The 17635-nt window shown below is 46.9% G+C and overlaps 1 protein-coding gene across 1 annotated transcript in view; it reads right to left on the minus strand.

The window, feature by feature from the left end:
• The window catches only part of ABCA4 (ATP binding cassette subfamily A member 4), a 128636-nt gene that overhangs the window by 39330 nt on the left and 71671 nt on the right, over positions 1-17635 (minus strand). The window contains exons 18-26 of the mRNA XM_070405633.1: positions 16676-16765; positions 14849-15023; positions 11905-12036; positions 8386-8525; positions 7804-7941; positions 6693-6886; positions 5568-5652; positions 2675-2880; positions 2273-2321 (exon numbers count right to left, since the gene is read on the minus strand). Of these exons, the coding sequence (XP_070261734.1) occupies positions 2273-2321; positions 2675-2880; positions 5568-5652; positions 6693-6886; positions 7804-7941; positions 8386-8525; positions 11905-12036; positions 14849-15023; positions 16676-16765 (1209 nt within the window). The remainder of the gene's footprint in view (positions 1-2272; positions 2322-2674; positions 2881-5567; positions 5653-6692; positions 6887-7803; positions 7942-8385; positions 8526-11904; positions 12037-14848; positions 15024-16675; positions 16766-17635) is intronic.

The raw sequence follows: 17635 nt of genomic DNA on the forward strand, positions 1-17635 counted from the left end.
TGTCAGTTATGTTCAAGCTAGAGTTTATCATCACTGTTCAATGTTCATTTGCAGGACATGTTGTTGAATGTAAAGGGAGAGCCTGGAGGACCTCCGGTTGGTCCCTGGCTGCTTTGTTAACCCACCTATTATACCTCAGAACAAGGGCAGCTGCAGAGGAGCTGGGTCAGCTCAGTCATCCTTTCAGCCAGCATTCTCCGGCACCTGCGATGCAACAGGCCTGGCTACTCAGGGGAAAGAACTTCTCCAGGCTCATTAACCACAGGGCGCCAGAGTCCTAGTTGTCTGGACTCTTTCCTCCTGATTGGGGCTCACATTTGATGTCTGCTGTGGCCGCCCCCACTTCTGGATGCCTGCTGCCTCTCTTCATGTCTATCCCTGACCCCCATCCAGCCTGAGCTCACTCTCCCAGCCAGAGCAAAGTTCATTATTAGAATCCCAGTTTGTCCCTGGCTCTGCTGCCCTCTGGTGGTAACTGGCTGTGAGCCAACCCTTCAGGAGTGGCATTGACCCTCTTGGTACCATGAAATATGTGAGTCCAATGGACAGCTACTGATTCCTTCAGACTTTTAGACCAGATCTGAAAATGTCCTCTACACCTGAGTAAATGCAAAAAAAATGCACTTAGACATCTGAAAAATGGGAGGTAGTGAGAGTTTGGCCTTGGGAGTCCTAGATTGAAAGCTACAACTAGAAAACTAGACTCAGAAGCCTGTGTGACTTTAGGCAAGTCATCCAACCTGTGTGAGCTCAGCTTCTCCCAGGTAGGGCTAATCCCTGCCTTACCCATCTCATGAGATGATAGTGACAATCAAATAAAACAATGGGTGTTAACTGCTTTCTAAACTGTAGGGGGCTCACAAGTTTGAGGTAAGAGATGATTTATAAATGTTGAGATTAGAGTGTCTAAATATTAATCAGAAAATGCATACCGTGTTAAGACTTGGCATGTATTAACTCACTTAATTCTCTCAACAACACTAAAAGGTTGATACTATTATTGTTCCCATTTTGCAGATGAGGAAACTGAGGAACAAAGAGGCTAAGTATTTAACCAAAGTCACTCAATTAGCAACTTGTGAAGCTCAGGTTTGGTGTTTGGTCTGCTGCATTCTAGAGGCTACAGTCTTAATCTCTATCCTTGACTACCTCTTTGGAACTTTCCATTCTATGTCCAGGCTGGCCAGTCTTCCGATGTGTAATTTATTCTTTAATTAGTAAGAAGGATTATTCTCTGCAGATAAAAGACCCCAGTTCTGGAATCTAGCACAGATCTACCTGGGTCATGGAGCACATTTGGGCTGTAAAATTTGACCATTGGAAGTTCTGAGCATAGCTGATAAATAAACTTCTGGGATCTATTGTGAAGCAAGATGAAAACCATATTATCTTAAGAGCTGGCCCCAGAAACCCCACAGGGAGAAAACAGTTTTTGTTCAGGGAAACACCATGATATGCCACACTGGATAGAAGGAAGTAACCAGTGGCAGGAGCCCAAGGCAGCAAAGGAGAATTGACACACAGCTTCTGAGGAGAGAGGAAAATGAATGGGACAGAGGAGCCAGGGAGGAGGTTTTATCAGTGTGGGCGAATGCCTATTGTTCTTTGTTCTATCTAAAGTAGCCTGTGTTGTGGCAGGTAACCCCTCCTGCATGTCCATCTTCCACCCCCACCCTCCACAGTAAAGTCTACTGTACTCATGAATGCTTTGTGTGGCTTAGGCGTTTTGGTGGAAATCACAGAAGGGGCTAGATGGCCCCGAGGCTCACATATATAGAAGAGAGACCCCCAGAATCGACAGAAATGATGGTCCCCACAGTTTCAAATTTCCACAGGGTGCTAAGTGAGGGTTCAGAATATCTTGGTCTCAAAGGGGCCAGGAGACCTTAGCTGGCATCTGGATTGTATTCACTGTCACCGTTATCTCTAAGGACTCTGCAGGCTATCACTCATCCATACAGGAGCTGATCAGAGGCCTGGTGGAGATAAGAGGATAGTGACCTGGCAGGAAAAGAGACCTGGCCGGGGGTGAGAAGCTCAGGTACAGAAGCTGATTCATCCAGTGTTCCCACCCACACCTAACTCCATCTGCTCTTTCTTTGTCCTTCAAAGGAACCAAGAATGCCAAATGCCTGTTATTTGGATGCCAGATAAATACTGTGGAGGAGTGTTTGCCTGCTTTGTTGTTTCATGAGTTTTTCCTTAGATTCTCAAGAGGAAGCTTAGGGGAGGGGTATGGTGAGGGGAAAAGCCACAAATTCCAGCACTGTACCAGCGAACAGAGGTCCTGAATCAGGGTCCTCCGTGACCTTCAGAAATATCTGTCATGGAGAAAAAAGAGAGAATTTGGTTTAGATATTCCCACTCTCAGAAAAATCTAAGCCAAACTCAATTTTGTTAGGGACTGCTTCATAATGGGAAGAAAATACATTCTGACTCTTTATCTGAAAACATGGTCTTCTATAAACACAAAAGGGTATGCACACAGTGACCACAATTACATAAAACATGTGTGCATATGGACAAAGGCAGGAGGAAGTAAGCCAAAGAATGAAGATAGATGTTATGCTGGGGTAGGGACTTATAACTTTTTGCCTTTACAAAACTTCCCTCTAGTGTGAGACTTTTGCATGTCTTTGGTATCTGACAAAACCAGCTGTAACCTCTGCCTTACCTCTTCCAGGGGAGTGTCAGAAATACCAAAACTGCTGAGCCCCAGGTCAGCCAGCGTCTCCTCCAGCTCTCTGAAAAGGCTGGCATATGCCCTCTGCTTGAAATTCTTATTAGGAAGAAGGAAGATCAGTTCTTGACCAATGCATTCCACCAGCTTTGCCTCTGGAACATGGTGGCGAACCACCTCCATCAGCTCATTCATGTCCCCTAGGACAAGAAAAAAGACGGAGGCCAACTGTTTTCTAGAACCGGGAAGACTGTGCGCTTGCCTGGGTCCCCTCCTTCCTTCCCATTTGAGGAAGGAGCATCTTGCTCCTGGGGAGCGACTCTTTTAGAGGAGTAACACGCTTTCATGTCAGTTTTTAGCTTAGTTGGCCCCGTGATGGGCACTCAGAGGGAGAGGGAGGTGGGAAAAGTGTTCTCACTAACTAGCCGTGCACCTCCGGGAGGTCATGCAATGTCTCCGGGTCAATGTTCCCCTTTGTTCAATAGAATGTTCTGTCCCTTACAAGTTAGGTAACATTGGACAGGTCAAATCCTAGTCTCTTCATCTGTGAAAAGGGGAAAGTAATGGCATCAACTTAATTGTTGTTTGTGAGGACCGGATGAGCTGATTGATATACATGAGAAACTCAGGCCACGTGCTTGGTGCGCAGATGAGTGGTAGGGGCTGTTGGTATCATGAACATCACCTCTGTTGTTCACTCTTATTCCCCACAAGCCTGAGGGTTCAGTCAGAGGTGCTTTCATTTTCCTGGTCTGGCTCAAGCTCTAGGGGACTTGCCCAGGATGCATCCCTGGACTTGGTAACTGAGTGGGTGAGAACTCCCCTTTTTAATTCACACTCTCATGCTGCTCTAACTGTTCGGAGGGCTGTGCCAGTTCCCTTGGGATTGCACCTGCCTCCTCGAACAAAACAAACCCTGATACCCAGCTCACAGCAGATCCAGGAAGGGGTTGGGAAGCTGTGGCGATGGACCAGGGGGATGGAGCCTGGGGTGTGTGGGGAAGTGTCCAGTATCAAGTACTGACCTTATATCCTCATACAATAGGAACTGAATTTTATGCACAAGCATACATTTTATGCGCAACCCTGGGAGGTCATGCAATGTCCCCAGGTCAATTTTCCCCTTTGTTCAATAGAATGTTCCCTCTCATTGTAAAATGTTTAAAGCAGTCATTTGAAGAGGCAGTCCCTAGCCCATTGTCGTGAGAGGTAGGTCAAAGGTAAAGGGATTCAGGGGACTCAGCCCCAGCTCTCTGTGCATTTCCCCTAGCAGTCCTCTCAGGTCAGGATACCCAGATTGAGGGGGGAAATGTGGTAAGTAGAAAACTTTGTTTTTTATTCTTTTTTCTTTGTTTTAGAAATGACCTACTTGGAGGGATTGCATGGCTTTCAACCCAAATCCTCCTGCCTAGCTGGCTGAAAAGCTTATTTTATGTCAAATCTTCACATTGGACTCAATTGTCTCTAGTTCAGGGATGACTTCATTCAGAGGCTGGAGGCTCCTGGCCTGAGGAAGCAGCTCTGCCCTAAAGCTCTCCAGAGGTCACGCTCATTGTTCTCTCAGGAAGGAAGTCCAACCTGAAGCTGCCGGATTCCCAGGGATTGAATCTCCGAAGTGTGTCAGCCTTTCCAGAGTGGTCCTTAGGGGCGCGGGGAGGTCTGGGAGCGAGTGCGTGGTGCAGGGGTGTGGGCTAGGGATTAAAATGACTTCTGCTCTGATTCCGGGCATAACTACTTATTGTGCTTCTCACCATGCACAGCATCCCTATTCTAGTAGAACAAAATAAATCTTTATTTAGAAATCAAGGAATATTTTTAAACATCACCCAGGCAGCAGGCTCTCTTTCCAACCTGATTTTGGTGCACCACAGTAATTAGTATTCATTTTCAGAAAATTATCAATTTCTTGCCCAAGATTCCTCCTGGGAGGGAACCTCAGAAAGCAGGAGGAACCCACAGCAAAGCCGGCGGAGAGGAAACAGACAAATGTCACCTTAAAAGGATGCGTCATGCTCACCAGAGGTTCGGTCAGTGCAAAGAGGGGGTGAGAGCGTAAATACGATGCGACTCTGGGCATTTCCCTACAATTTCAAGCATAGTACAGAAGTATTGTCCAGTTTTCTTGTTTCACCAAATGTTAGTTTGTAAATTCTCAGATTGAGAAAAAAATATGGTAAGTAAAAAACTTGTTTTTGATTTGATAAACAGATACTTCCCCCCTTCCTTAACCTGGTTTAGGATATGGGGTGTGTGGATTCCATTTGCAAAGACACCCCAGGGGAGGGATGGGAGGTGGGCATTAATGGAAAAATGGAAAGAGTGGTTGGCAAACTGCTTCTACAGTGACTGACTGCCTCTCTTCTATAGCACCCTGGAGGCGGAGTGCCTCTTAACCAGGTTTAATGCATCCCAACCCAAGGAACAATTGCTGTAAAATGGGCAAATTGAGGGGAAAGTTAGGGATGTGCAATAGTCCATAGATACTGTATCTGACTCTCCGGAAAAGTTCACGTGGTTCTACCAGAGTGGAACCTGGCATCTGTAGAAGCCCATCTCTCTGGGTGCTCAGGCCTGTGGCCTGGAGTCAGGGCGGGAGGACCCCAGGAAAGGAGGCTCCATTATGGTCAAGGACACGGAGTGAACAAAGACCGATTCCTCATTAAAGGGAGAGGGCCCACAGGTGCATGACTTTTCAAACCCTTCTGGAAATGGAGGAGGAGAAAGAAGTTCAAAGAAAAACATGAGCAATTGCATGCCATGGACTTGAGGAGCACACTGCATATTCTCTTCACACCCATTAAAATGCATAATAGCAGGAGACACACCCAACAATACTGAGAAATGATCGCCAGACAAGAACCAAGATATGGCCTGCCCCAGTCCTCACCATCCAAGACTTGTTCTGGAGTTCTCTCATCTGCATGGGCTGGACACCTGATGGAGAAACCCTTGGATGCACAGCCACAGGTCCCCTGCAACAGACGGACACCGGTCACTTCAATGATAGCATCTCTCTGATGTGGACTGTTGTCACTACCATGCCTGATTTGTTTCTCACCACCAAGCGTGGTCAACACATTTTTCTTCATGGGCTTAATCTATTACTTCATCTGAGCATTTTGAAGGTGTGGCTATTTGATCTTATCCTGTGACTCAGGCACAGAGAATAGCAGAGCCTCGAAGGATCCCTTGGCTTGTCATTACTCATGTGACAGCAGGAGGTCTGACTGTGCTCCTCCCTCCCATGGGTGCATGCTGGGCTGTGGAAATACACCCAGGACAGGAAAACCCAGAAGCAGTCAGACACTTAGACGACAGGGGCCAGAGGCATCAGTAATGCTACAATATAACAAGTGTGACAGCCTGAGTGTTGTTCATAATACTTTATCTCATTTATCTTCACCACATCCCGAGGACGCAGAATCAGAGAGCATTCGTTTCATTTTCTGTACTTTGCAAAAACAACAACAATGACAAGGAATTAAGTCATTTGCTGGGATGACACCACTTGTCTACCTTGCAGCCCAGACCTGAACCTGGGTCTCCTGACATGCTAAGGCGGCCTCTGCTGGGTGGCATTTCTTGGCTTCCTTATTGTTAGGTTAAGTCCCCAAGGAAGCCTTAGCTTTTACTTACCAGCAGAATTAGAGTTTAATTAGGGGACATGAATGTTGGAATGAAAAAAGGAATGTTGGCATCAAACAACTACTCTCCTTAAAACAGTATATCCTTGCAAAATAGGACCCACTTTGTATGTTTCACCACACACGTGTCGTTTAGAATTCTGGAATATAAGAGTCTCGGGTCACTTAAAACTAGTTGTTTCGTTTGGGGTAAAGCATCTCTGTGGGAGGGTTCGCAATGTCAGTTCATCAAAGTCTACAGATGGTTCCAGAAACATAGGGCTGTTCTGATGGCTGGAGCCTGGTTTGAGTGGAAACGCCCAGGAAGGCAGCACCATGCTGTGCATCCCTGCTCACCCGGACGGCTCGTTCCCTGGGCAGACACACACCTCGCAGCCTGTTCTCTGGCCCTGGACGCTTTTCATCTTGCGCACCAAGGTCAGGTAGAAGCCCGTGCCAAAGCAGTTCTTCAGGAAGAGCGGGGTGCCCGCGCAGTAGAGCCGCCCCTGGGAAATGATGGCGATGCGGTCCCCCAGGAGGTCGGCCTCGTCCATGTGGTGAGTGGACATGATGATGGTTCTGCCTGCAAGGGTAGGGGAAGGGGACTCACCAGGCAGGCCGGAGCCAGCTGGACGAGAGAGGGTGTACGGTAACCTCCTCTTTACATGGGTTCAGAACTGGGCGTTAATAAATAAAAGCAAGCGTCTGCATAAAGCCCGGAGTGCTATAATAATGACGATAGCTAACACTGCATGGCATCCTGCACGTTGTAAAGCACTGCTCACCAGGCACAGGACCTGACTCCCGCAAATCATCATGTGTGGGACGTATTCATTATCGTCAGCCAGTGTCCACTGAATGCTAGATTTACAGTCTCTGCGTCATTAAGCACTGCATTTATAATTTGTGCAAAGCACACACAGTCTCTCTCTCTCTCTCTCTCTCTCTCTCTCGCTGGAAATGTCATTTTAGAAAACCGGTAATGAGGATTCTAGGTTGGCAAACTAACCACAGGATTGAGCCATGACATCACTTTTGTGGGTGCTCAGCTAGCTGCCCCTTCTGGAACTGCACCCTCTGGTTGGAAGGTGCTGTGGTAGAGAAGGGAAGTCCCATTTCGAGACATTTCCACCTGCAGCAGTCTTCTGGGGCACTGGATACTGGCACGTCACCCTCACACCTGGTCCTGAATGTCTATGGAGTCTCTTGGAACATTCGCAGGGGACTTGGGTTCCCTTCGTCAAAGGGGAATTTCACCTAGAGCTACACCCATTGTGAGAGACAGAAGGGTTGACAGGATTTTCTAGAATATTTTGGAAACTAGGCTGCTCCATTCGTGACTCCCTGCTTACAGTTGTGTAAAACTCTCAGGAGGCTCCTGCTGGAACTTAGATTCAAGCCGCTGAGGAGGCCCCCATGTGAGTGTAGTTGTGGCTCGTACTAGGGACTCAATTGTCAAACACCAGGTGTGAGAGCACAGGGCACTGCGCAGGCCGTCACCTGAGCGATACTTCAGGAGCAGGTCCCAGATGGAGCGCCTGGAGTAGGGGTCCACCCCAGAGGTGGGCTCGTCCAGGACGACCACCTTGGCGTCTCCCACGAAGGCAATGACGACCGACAGCTTCCTCTGCATGCCACCTGTGGTACACGGCGGGGCGGGGTCATGGGGGCGGTGGGGGACAGGATGGGAAAGGCCCGGGGCTGGGGGTACCTTTGCTCCGCAGTGGTGTGATACCACCTCCTTAGATGTTTATGCAGCATTCAAACCCTGGCAGTGCACAGACCTCTTTCAATGCAGAAAGGCAGTCTCTGCTTCTTAGGACGAGACCTTTGGGAGGCTGGTCTCACATATTAGTTCCAACACATAAACATCAGAACAAAGCCAGCCCAGGCTGCTATGTCCACATGGGAAGTGATCCAGAGGGGCTGCTCTTAGATGCTCAGAGTCACTTTATAGAGGAATTATATTGGCTCTTAGGATGTCTCCTGTCATAAGCCTAAGAACACACACACACACACACACACACACACACACATGGAACAATGGGTATGTGTAGCCCTTCCTTTTCCAACACCGAGCACCTGACAGATCCTGAGCCTCTTCATTCCTCTTGTGGTGGAGGCCCGTGTCCTCCAGCATGGCTTCCGCCTCCAGCTGGGCCTCGTCCCGCGCCTTCCCCTTCAGCTGGGCGTAGAACAGGATGTGCTCAGCCACTGTGAGGCTGTGGGGACAGGGAGGGGGGGGAGGCGGAGGGGTGGATGAGAAAGCTCAGCAAGTCCACCTCCTGCAATTTAACTTACAGAAATAGCTAAGGATGAGCACAGACGTTCAGCAATCAGGACGTTCGTCATGGTGTCGTTTATAACACAAAAACAAAACAAAGAACAGATCCTGCTGAAATATCCAACGAGAGGGGACAGCTTAAAAGTACATGTATACAATGGCATAGTATGTAAACATTAAAAAGTATTTTTAGAAGAATGTGTAATGACATGAAAAGATAGATGATGTTCATGATATCTTAGATTAAAAGAAAGCAATCACATTTTTTAAAAATGGCAGTTTATAAAATTGCATGCCGTGTTTTACTCTCCTCTGTAATTTTAAAGTATATGTGTATATCTATATATGCACAGGAGAAAGTTCTGAGAAATTATATACCCAAGTGTTATTAGTGGTTACCTCTGGGTGGTGAAATTATAGGTGGCTTTAAATATATATATATTTGAGAGAGAGAGGAAGGGACAGCTGGAGAGAGACAGAAAAATCTATTGGTTACCTGCTGTAAGAATCTCAACTAAGGATCGAACCTGCAACCCAGGCATATGCTCTGACTGGGAGTCAAACCACTAAACTTTTGGTGCATGGGAGGATGCTCAACCAACTGAGCCACACTGACCAGGGCTATAGGTGACTTTTCTTTCCTTCCTTTAATATATATTTCCTTCTTTTCTTCCTTCAATGATTTCCTTAACTCTTTAGATAAGAAATAAAAGTTTGGATATAGGAAACCAAGATGGCGGCATAGGTAAACACCGGAGATTGCTGCCTTGCACAACCACTTCAAAAATACAAATAAAAGACATAGCGGACATCATCCAGAACCACAGGAAGGCTGGCTGAGTGGAATTTCTACAACTAGAAGGAAAGAGAAAAGCATACCGAGACTCAGAGGAGGTGCGGTGCTGAAGTAAATACAAAGGTGCGGAGGTGCATGCGGAGAGGGCTGGCGGCTGAGGACACGATTATCTTTTTCAATCGGGAGGGAGTCTCAGGCTCTGAGCTCCAGTTCTGGGTGAGTCTCTGGGGACCCAGACTCATACGGAGAAACGGGACTGTCTGGCATCAGTCGGAACTCGAGGGCAGCTTTCTCTCGGAGGCACTTGCAGCAATTGCCAGGACCTCTGAAGGCAGGACTGAGAGCAGCCATACTGCTCGCTCACTCGCTCTGCCCGCCCTGTTGATCCCCTGGGACCCACCCCGCCCAAGCCGTGCACTGAGGCTTTTGCATGTGAAAGGCCCGGCCCTTTGTAATCTGAAAAGAACTTAACAAACTTCAGCTGCCCCAAGGCCCCAGGGCAACTTGCATTGCTTTACAGCTGGCTTCTGCTGGGTAGCCTCAGGCAAAGACTATATTAGCACCTCCTTAGATCCAAGAGCCAGTGTACCTAGTGGTGAGAGTGGGACCATCCAGATTACAACTCCTCAGATCTATAAGCGACACACTCAGGGGGCAGACTCAGTGAGCACCAAAGCCCCACTGAAGCAAGGCTTGCCCCATAAGGGTATCTTCAGCACAGAAGTTCTCCCACCGTAGACACAGCTGATTCTCACAGCAAATTGGCCTGGAAGTCAAATCCTCCCAGTTTTACCTACAACAATCAAGGCTTAACTACAACAAGACTGTGCACAAAGCCCACAAGAGGGTGCACCAAGAGTGTCTACCTCAGGTAATTGGGACACTTAGCACAGAAAGCCACTCTATCAACTCAATGAAGCATAAAAAATGCCGAGGCAAAGAAACAGGACACAAATGACAGAAATGGAGGAAAGCAAACTACTGGATATAGAGTTCAAAACCACACTTTTTAGGTTTTTCAAGAATTTTCTAGAAACCACCAATAAATGTAGTGAGATCCTCAAGAAATCCAGTGAGACCCTCAATGTTGTGATAAAGGACCAACTAGAAATTAAGCATACACTGACTGAAATAAAGAATATTATACAGACTCCCAACAGCAGACCAGAGGATCGCAAGATTCAAGTCAAAGATTTGAAATACAAAGAAGCAAAAAACACCCAACCGGAAAATCAAAATGAAAAAAGAATCCAAAAATACGAAGATAGTGTAAGGAGCCTCTGGGACAGCTTCAGGTGTACCAACATCTGAATTATAGGGGTGCCAGAAGAAGAGAGAGAACAAGATATTGAAAACCTATTTGAAGAAATCATGACAGAAAACTTCCCCTACCTGGTGAAAGAAATAGAACCCCAAACGAAAGGAATCCAAAGAGGACCACACCAAGACACATCCTAATTAAAATGCCAAGAGCAAAAGACAAAGAGAGTATCCTAAAAGCAGCAAGAGAAAGAAACTCAGTTACCTACAAGGGAGTACCCATATGACTGTCAGCTGATTTCTCAACAGAAACTTTGCAGGCCAGAAGGGAGTGGCAAGAAATATTCGAAGTGATGAATACTAAGAACCTACAACCAAGATTACTTTATCCAGCAAAGCTATCATTCAGAAGTGAAGGTAGGATAAAGAGCTTCACAGATAAGAAAAAGCTAAAGAAGTTCATCATCACCAAACCAGTATTATATGAAATGCTGAAAGGTATCCTTTAAAAAGAGGAAGAAGAAGAAAAAGGTAAAGATACAAATTATGAACAACAAATACACATCTATCAACAAGTGAATCTAAAAATCAAGTGAATAAATAATCTGATGAACAGTATGAACTGGTGATTATAATAGAATCAGGGACATAGAAAGGGAATGGACTGACTATTCTTGGGGGGGAAAGGGGTGTGGGGGATGCGGGAAGAGATTGGACAATAATCGTGCACCTATGGATGAGGACAGTGGGTGGGGAGTGAGGGCGGAGGGTGGGGTGGGAACTGGGTGGAGGGGAGTTATGGTGGGAAAAAAGAGGAACCAATGTAATAATCTGAACAATAAAGATTTAATTTATTAAAACAACAACAACAAAAACAAACAAGAAATAAAAGTTTGGGAGAAAGCAACTGAAAGCCTCCTGAAAAGTCATTTTCTGTGCCTGGTTAGAGGGAAAATGGGAGGCTGGTCCCCTCTCTTGGCAAAGGGAGCACTTTAGGACTGAGCAAAGGGCCCCAGGATCAGCCACCCTCTCAGAGAGAAGAGTGGTCACTTTTATGAAGGAGGAGACCTCAGGTCCGAGTACCACAGGCACAGCCCTCATAGCAAGCAGGACAAAGGACCGTGAACCTGGGGAAACCAAATAAGGTCATTGCCTCCTGCTTCCAGAACTGGCATCCCTGACCTGGGCTCTAGAGAACATGTGTGTTGGGCGCAGGGTAAGAAGAACACATGGGGAGGGTCTCAATTCCTGTTCTACTTACTGGGGGAACAGGATGTTGTGCTGGGGACACAGGCCAAGGCTCTGCCGGACCGCATCCAGGCTGGTTTCAATGTCCTTTCCCCCAATGAGCACAGTCCCTGATGTTGGCGGCAACAGACCCGTCAGGATGGACCTGCCAAACATAGAAGTGAGTGGCATAAAGGATGGCCTTTAGGAGTGCCTTGGGGTGGCAGCCCCTACCCCAGGGTCAGTGCGAACTCTCACGGTGATTTCTGTCTTTGGCTCTCAACTGAACCCAAACCATCTTTAGCTGTGGGGACAACAGCTTAGCACCAGTGTGTATGTCCAGGCCCACATGTGCCTTCCTTCTCTGCGTCTACTTCTTTCCTAGTATTCCCAGGCAAGCTGATGGGCTTCCAGGATTCCCAGCTGTGGGACGTTCACTTACACCCGAAGGTCCCTCCCCAACTCAGCCATTCACTGCTCAATAGAAGGAGTTCAGTACCTGGGCCAATGCTTTGCTGATGTCACCTTTACAAAGCACAGAGGAAGGGTCTTCGTGAGAAGCCCAGGCATTCAATAAGTATTTGCTAATTGATTCAAGGCAGGTATGGGAATTACCACTAACCACATTATATTTTTGGATCCAAAGCATAAAGAGCCAACAGCAATGTCAGTCTTTTTGAAAAATGAGAAATAATGACGCCCATCTCATGAAGTTGTTGTGAGAATTAAATGAGTTAATACCTATAAAGCACTTAGAACAGTGCCAAGATAAAGTAAACCTCAAAAATATTATTTGTATTAAACATTGTGTTTCAACCCCAGGGGAAGCTGCATTGCAGCAGTCGGTGAAGTAATGTGTTTGCCTGTGAGAAGCCCCGGGGCCCTGGAGGGAGTTCTCTGACCATATTAGTTAGCGAGGAGAGAAGTCAGAGGGATCTCACGCTGCCCCACCCAGCACGGCCCTGAGTTCAGATACCATCTCAGGCTCTCTGAATTTGTACTTGGAAGCTGAAATCTCTGTTGATCAACCACTAGAGGGAAATAGAACCAAATATAATGGCACCAGCCCTGCATTCCATTCGCACTGAACCGCCCTCAGAGAACATTCCAGTGAAGGGTGTACACTGCTGTTCCTTCCTGGGGCTCTGACAGGAGCCAAAGGACTAGAGGATGGTGTGTCATATGGGTTCCTGCCCCTTAAGAGGGAGTCCTTGATGTCTCCGCTGCAACTTGGGAAATGTTAGCTGTCCATGTCCTCCTCCTCAGCAGATGGCGCTCAGGTCCCTTAGCAAAGTGAGGGGAGCTGAGCCGTCTATGCTGAGCTTTCCCCTTCCCTGAACTTGGCCTTCAGTCTCCAGGCTGTTACCCGAGCAAGCATGTCAAACTCACAGCCAGCAGACCACATGCGGCCCACAACGAACACTTTTGCAGCCCAGCCAGATTAATGGTATGTAAGAAACGTTTTAATAAAAATTTCATAACTTAATTTTTACAATATCCTGTTACACATAATCCTATATAATAAAGAACTAATATGCAAATTGTTGTCATGTCGTCATGCTGTCATGCCAGGGCCGGGGAACCTGAGGCTGGGCCAGGGGACCTGAGGCCAGGCCGGAGGACCTGAGGCTGCCCCCCACCTGGCGGGGCTTGACAGGGGACCTGAGGTTGCATCCCCCCCTCCTTTGCAGGGCTTGACAGGGGTGGGGCCGGAAGGGTCTGGGTCTCGCAATTTCGAGGCATGCGCAGGTGAGCAGGGATTTGATTCTGGGTCCCACGGCATGCTCCAGACTCTGACAGGAGGGAGATTTTCATATATATTTTACTAATTTTCTTTCATCTCTGACTCTTTTATTATAGAGAAAGGGCAAATAGCAATATTAAAATATTTCCTCTAATTAATTCCCTTTTAATAAGCATGAATTTCATGCACCAGGCCACTAGTTATTAATAACAAACTACAATGTTCGCTAATGACTGATTACTAGAATCATGTTGCATTCATTTCCCTTACGCGCCTTACATGCCTTACACGCAGGCGCACCATTTCTCTCCACTAATACTAGCAGCGAATATTTTAGCAGCCTATTGCCATGACATTAGTCTTGGACTGACTTGTTTGGTGTGTGCAACATGAAATATTTCGCTTTCAGAGAATAAGAAAACTAGGTTTATTTGTATTACGCTTAGTAATTTGTATAGTTATTCAGTGTTTGGTAAGTTAATGTTCAAGAAAAAATATTAATTTTTATTAAAATGTTCTATTATTTTATGTTAACGATTACTTATTTATTTCATCCCTTTGTATTCAGCATGTCTCTATCAAAATAAACCTACGTTTCTATGAAAATTGAAGCTTTGGTGTGTTTTTTGTGGCCCACATAAACTTAAACCTTGTTTATTTGGCCCATGTTAGCCTCTGAGTTCGACATGCTTGATTTAGAGACTGCACCCTTTTTACTTTCTCCAAAACTGCCACCATAGGTAGGAAAAGGAATGCTCTTTGCAAATAAGTAAGAACTATATTGACTGTGAGCACATGATGATGGTCATAACTTTATCACCATCACTGATGACAGTAACACTAGGGGGCCTAGGGGGCAGGGAGAAGGCCTTGCACTGTCAGGGGCAAGAGACAATTGTGGGGGGCCCTGGCTCTTCCCCCACTGAACCATTATGACTTGGTGGCTCAGGAAGTCACTTCAACTCTCTGGATGTCTACTTCCTTGGCACACAAAGGGGGCAATAGACATACCCCACCTCCCTCTACAACTTCTTGTGAGGATCAAATGAAACAATATATGTCAGCGAGCATTGACTACTGCAGTGTGCTTTATACATTCCTGGGACACAAATATAGAGCACATTTTTTGTCACTAAAATTCAGTGGGAAAGAGTAGGTTGAAGCTAAGAGGGAAATAATAGAGCTGGAAAATGACAGGACAAATGGCAATACAGCATCTTGCCTGAAGACTCACAAGGTGGTGGTTTTCCCTGCTCCGTTGTGACCAAGGAAGGCGGTGATCTGGTTTTCATAGAAATTAATGCTAAGACGGTCCACAGCTGGCCTGCCGTAGGGCTCAAAAACCTTTACCAGGTTCTTCACACACACCCCAGGAACCAGGCCTGGAAGCTCACGTTCAAAGAAGGAGTCTTGGAGGGAAAAGTGAACATGAGGTAAATATGACGTCTAATGTACACATTCCCCATAATCCTTTCTTCAGACCACTGTCTTCTGCCTATAATTTCACCTGCCCCCATGGCTTTAGCTGTGACCTTAGTAAGGATGACTACAGAATAATAACGGTAATAGTAGTACCTAGTTGAACAGGCACTATTTTAAGTGCTTTATATAGAATACCCCATTTCACCCTTTTAACAGCTCCATGGGATACATATTATTATGCCCATTTCTATAGATGAGGAAACCTAAGACTCAGAGACATCAAGGGTCCAATCAAGGTCACAAGGTACATGAGTGGCAGAGATGGGATTTGAACCCACAGTGCACTTACTATCTATATGGGGATTCAGCCCTAAACTCAATCTTCAATCCCAGGCCCTCATTTCCAACAGTCTGTGGGGCATTTCCTCATAGATTTCTGTAGCAGCTCAGCCTCCTCTTTTTCCCAAACAACACTGTCCTTCAGACTCTCCCATGTCCATTATGGGAGCCATCTCCTAGTCACCTTGGCTCAAATCTTTGAGGCAACGTGGACAACTCCAGAGTTTCTCCAATGAAGTGGGTAGGACAGTCCATTTTCCCCCAATACTGTCCCTCAAACTCAACCCCTGCACTTTTCTACTCCCACATGCCCTCCACTGCAGACCCTCATCACCGTAGTGTCCACGTCTCCCTGGCCACTGGTCTCTCCCTGCTTTAGTTCACCATATACAGCACGACTTAATTTGCATCTTAGCATTGTAGTTCTGGGCATTTACTCTCCTGCAAAAAACATCCCAACCCTTCTTATCTCGGTTCCTCCTGGCCTTGCCTATAACAGACGGGACCAGCCTCCAGCCCCTTGATTTCAGCCTTGGTTTTTCGCTCTGAGAGAAGGGTCTTCCCAGATGCGCTGTTGACTGCAAATCGCCTCTCTGAGGAGCTGCAGGCCACTGACCTCAGCCCTGTGAAACAGCACCGGGCGTGGGCCAGAAGCGCAGAGGCCCGAACCTCTCGTGCAACGCCAGGCAAAGTCAGAGGCCAGGCTGCCTCTCTAACCCAGGGTGAGAAGAGCAAGAGCATTTATCGTCCACAGAGAAATGCATATGCTTAGAGAATGGAGAACATTGGGAAGCACAGAACTGGTTCGAGAGGGAAGGGAAGGGTAGGGAGGCAAAGGCCACAGGAACACTTATAGCCTCGTTCATCAGCGCGGGATTAGGTAACCTCCATGGCCAGGAAAGGCTTTTGAGGACTTGAATGAATGGGCATCTAGATTTGTGAACCACGAGTGAAGTCAGCACCACTACACTCTTCCCCCAGCGCACAGAAGCATTTATTTTTGTCTTTCCTTCTAGCTCATATCCGCCTTAAGTCCCAGTGACCCAAGTTATTGTTCTTGCTAAATCCTCGGAAGTCAGCACATTTGTGCAACTCACTTGGGATTTGCCTAACAAGGCAACATACTTGGTATTTGCTTTCTCTAGGAAATATGCGTTCATGTCTGGCTGGACCATTCATTCCGCAAACGTGCAGCTGGACCCTGGGAAGCTCTCAGGGTTAACCCTTGTCAACAGAGAGCGCCCGTTTCCTGGGTTCCTTTTCCCTGTCTCTGCTCTGCATTCTTTACTGAGGTTTTTACCTGTTACTCCTTCTGGGTGTTCTGGGTCCTCCATTTCCTCTGTTACGGGTTCTGTCCTTTCCAGGGCCCTTGCTTCTCTGGTTGAACATCCTGCACCAATCAGAAGGCACAGTCACTTTCCTGATGAGAGCTGTGCACCAGCAAATGCAGAAAACGGGGGTGGAGGGTCAGGGCAGAGTTTCCTATCATAACTGGAAAACACAGTTTCCTCAAAAAGTCAACTCAGCCCCTAGCAGGTTTGGCTCAGTGGATAGAGTGTTGGCCTGTGGACCAAAGGGTCACAGGTTTGATTCCGGTCAGGGACATGTACCTCGGTTGCAGGCTCTTCCCCAGCCCAGGCCCTGGTCTGGGGCTCATGCAGGAGGCAACCAGTTGATGTGAGGGACACATCGATGTTTCTCTCTGTCTTTCCCTCTCTCTTCTACTCTCCCTAAAAATTATTGGAAAATATCCTTGGGTGAGGATTAACAACAACAACAACAAAGGCCAAGTAAGCATTCCCAGGGACCAGCCCTGAGCAGGGCCCTGCAACTTCTGACCTGCAGGTCTGTGAGGTTCTGAAAGTGGCCAGCGGTGCCCCCAGTGGCCACATTGTGTGACCTTTGCCCGGTGCAGGGGGAGTGTTTTGTTTTTTTTAACAGGAGTTTCACTTTATCCCCTTAACATGCCAGGAGAGGCCTCGATGTCCGATATTGTGATTAAAAATATATATTAACAAAACCAAGACTGAATTTGAAGTGGGTTAATTTTCGCTATCTCACCAGAAGTGCTTTTCACTCCAATCCTAAACATGTCAAAGCCTTGGTGAACCTTGAGGAAAAGTCCATTCAATGTGATGTCATGGGCAGCCAGCTTAATTTACAGGCTGAGAAATGGTTTACCAGAGTTGACCCTGGTGGTGAAGTATGGTTTATATAAACACACACACACACACCACATGCATGTCACAGACACATTCTC

This window comes from Myotis yumanensis, unplaced genomic scaffold (genome assembly GCF_028538775.1).
Source record: "Myotis yumanensis isolate MYYU_CA2020_CCGP unplaced genomic scaffold, mMyoYum1.0.hap1 SCAF_2, whole genome shotgun sequence".
Taxonomy (NCBI): Eukaryota; Metazoa; Chordata; class Mammalia; order Chiroptera; family Vespertilionidae; genus Myotis; species Myotis yumanensis.